This window comes from Anarrhichthys ocellatus, unplaced genomic scaffold, assembly GCF_004355925.1.
Source record: "Anarrhichthys ocellatus isolate YVR2014 unplaced genomic scaffold, GSC_Weel_1.0 scaffold209, whole genome shotgun sequence".
Lineage (NCBI taxonomy): Eukaryota > Metazoa > Chordata > Actinopteri > Perciformes > Anarhichadidae > Anarrhichthys > Anarrhichthys ocellatus.
In genome coordinates, this window is record NW_022280239.1 from 136601 (window position 1) to 139425 (window position 2825).

General features: G+C 43.0%; 1 protein-coding gene across 2 annotated transcripts in view; it reads right to left on the reverse strand.

Moving 5' to 3' along the window:
- abcg1 (ATP-binding cassette, sub-family G (WHITE), member 1) overlaps positions 1 to 2825 on the reverse strand; it is a 21434-nt gene that overhangs the window by 18195 nt on the left and 414 nt on the right. For both annotated transcript variants that reach the window (XR_004213946.1, XM_031878894.1), the window contains exon 2: positions 1244 to 1490. Coding sequence is in view for 1 of the 2 variants with exons in the window: in XM_031878894.1 (XP_031734754.1) it covers positions 1244 to 1490 (247 nt within the window). In the remaining variant the exon portion in view is untranslated. The remainder of the gene's footprint in view (positions 1 to 1243; positions 1491 to 2825) is intronic.

Consider the following 2825-nt stretch of genomic DNA (forward strand, 5'->3'; position numbering starts at 1 on the left):
TACTACTCACTGTACTGCAGTAGTACTACTCACTGTACTGCAGTAATAGTACACACTGTACTGCAGTAATACTACACACTGTACTGCAGTAATAGTACACACATTTATATCGGTTCAGAATCAATCAGTGACCTCGTTACCTCGGTCTGCTGACAGAGCTGCACTCAAGGAACACCCATGATGCACCAGGGCTGACTACCCGTCTGTCACCTTTAACTCATCCTCACCTCACCCTCCTCATCCTCACCGTCATCATCCTCATCATCCTCATCAGAGCAGGTGTGAATGAACTCTGTTCTCAGTGAAACTCTTTACTTAACTAATGGAGTGAAACTTACACCTTCACAGTACACTGTGTACAAGTATCATGTTGTGGTAGTTATGTGTTCTTGAAAGTACTGAGCAATGCTAACAGACTGGAACTAAGAAGTAATGAATCTATATAAATCCATTAAAGTTCAATTCTCTTCCCTCTGACACACTGAGGAGACGTCTTGATGTCGCCTCACTGGTTTCGTGTTGCTGATGAACTCTTTGTGTTCGTTTCTTTCTTCTGCTCTGAGAAGCTGAAACGTGATACGAGAGATTCTTTCTTCAAAAGCACTTTAAAACATAATTGCTATGTTGTCAAGTTTCTTTTCATTTACTTTTAGTGTTTTGTCTCATCTCTCATATTTTAAACTTTTGTTCTGAACAATAAAAACTGCAGTTTTGTGTAGAACAACATGTAGTTAAAAGTAGCATTATGTTCTTCTTATGTATACATATTTTTCATGTCTTGAAATAAAAGGTGACATTTTGGATTGAAACACATCTGTGTCTGTTGTTTATAATCTAACAGATTATATTAGTAATGTACTAGTTGTAGTATATTAATGGTATTATATTAATATTACTCAGTATTCAAACAGCTCTTCACTGTTCAGTTGCTTTTGTTTATCTTCTGTTGTCTGTATTTGATTTCTCTCTGAGCTGATTCTAATCTGACCTGCAGCTATTTACAGCTGGAGACCGTGCTGAGATTAACAGATCACACACACACACACACACACATCCCAGATCAGACTCTGCTGATTATGAACTCTAACTATAAAGTGTTTTCTTTGTATTATATATTGTATTTAACACACAGAAACTGACTGTTGATCCATCGCTCAGTAACTGTTGTGATGAGTGGGTTTGCTGAGTCATGAGTGGCAGCAGCTGTGCTGAGGTCCGATGTGGTCTCTGTGTGTTGCAGTACCTTTCTTCCTCCACCAGGGTCCCTCTCTGACCAAGTACGACACGTCCTGGAACTCGATGTTGACCGATGATCTCCGTGGTAAAGAGGAGAACCTGTGGGCCTCCGTCAGGTTGTTGTCCACCTTCTTCAGGTGTCCCTGCAGCAGCGGCGTCTGCTGGACGCCCACCGGCCGCTTGTCGACCACCTCGTCCATACAAAGGCACACCGTCCGGGGGTCCAACATGAGGTCCGGGGGCCCGTTGGTGTTCTGAGGGTTTGAATCGGATCAGAACAGCTGATAACTTTAAATCATCGCAGACGAACAATCAGACATCAATCGCTTCATCTGAGGGATTTATTCTGTGTTTGTATAATAATCAATATAAGATATTCTTTCCTACTTTGTACTTTGACTGCTGAACAGTTTCTATCTTCTCTGAGGAGACGTCTGTCCTCTTTGGACTTAATGTCAGAATTATGAAATCTATTTTGTCGTGGATTCGCTTCCTTTCCTAACATGAACAATGCGTCGTGTAGGGAAGTCAGGTGGAGGTTGGGTCACAAACAAAGGACTTTCACCAGGAGACTGTTTCTGTCTTCAGTGAAGATGTACAATCCTGTTTCAGTGACGGTGTTGACGATGACCACCGTGACCACGGGGACAATGTTGTTGACGACGTTGTCGGCAACGTTGGTGATGACGTGTTGATGACGGGTGACGACATTATTGGCGGCGATTGACGACAGGGACAATGTTGTTGACGCTTAAGACAAAGACGATGTTGTCGACGTTGACGATGTTGTTGACAATGTTGTTAACAATGTTGTTGACGATGATGACGTTGACGATGTTGTTGACAGTGACGACGGTGACTATGTTGTTGACGATGTTGTTGATGATTTTGTTGACGGTGACGACGGTGAGTATGTTGTTGACGATGTTGTTAACGACGTTGTTGACGGTGACGACGTTGATAACGGGTGACGACGGTGACTATGTTATTGACTATGTTGTTGACGGTGACGATGGTGACAACGTGTGATGACGGTGACTATGTTGTTGACAATGTTGTTTACGGTGGCGATGTTGTTGACGATGCTGTTGACAGTGTTGTTGACACTGACGATGTTGTGACAACGGTGAAAAAGGTGTTGATGGTGTTGGTGTTGACGGTTACGGTGACGACAGTTCTAGTCACGTTGACGGTGTACCGTTACTGATCTAACTATGTGTGTAATGTGACGGACAAACAGGAAGCAGTTTAGTCTGACTTGAGGACGAGGCCGTCCTGCTGGAAAGCCACAGACTGTCAGTAGATGTCAGAATAACTGTCAGCTGCTTCTCTGTTGTTGTGTAGGTGAGCATCATCCTGCTTCCATAAGGTCACTAATCGGCCTCCATACAGCAGGTCACTGTCACACTGTTTACTATCATATACAGTATATAACACATCATGTCTCTAATAAATGTCCAATATGTCTCTAATAAGTCCCAAGTATCTTAGTGTCCTCCACTATGTCTCCACTATGTCCCCAGTACGTCCTCACTATAGCTCCAGAATGTGTCCACTATGTCCCCACTATAGCTACAGAATGTGTCCAC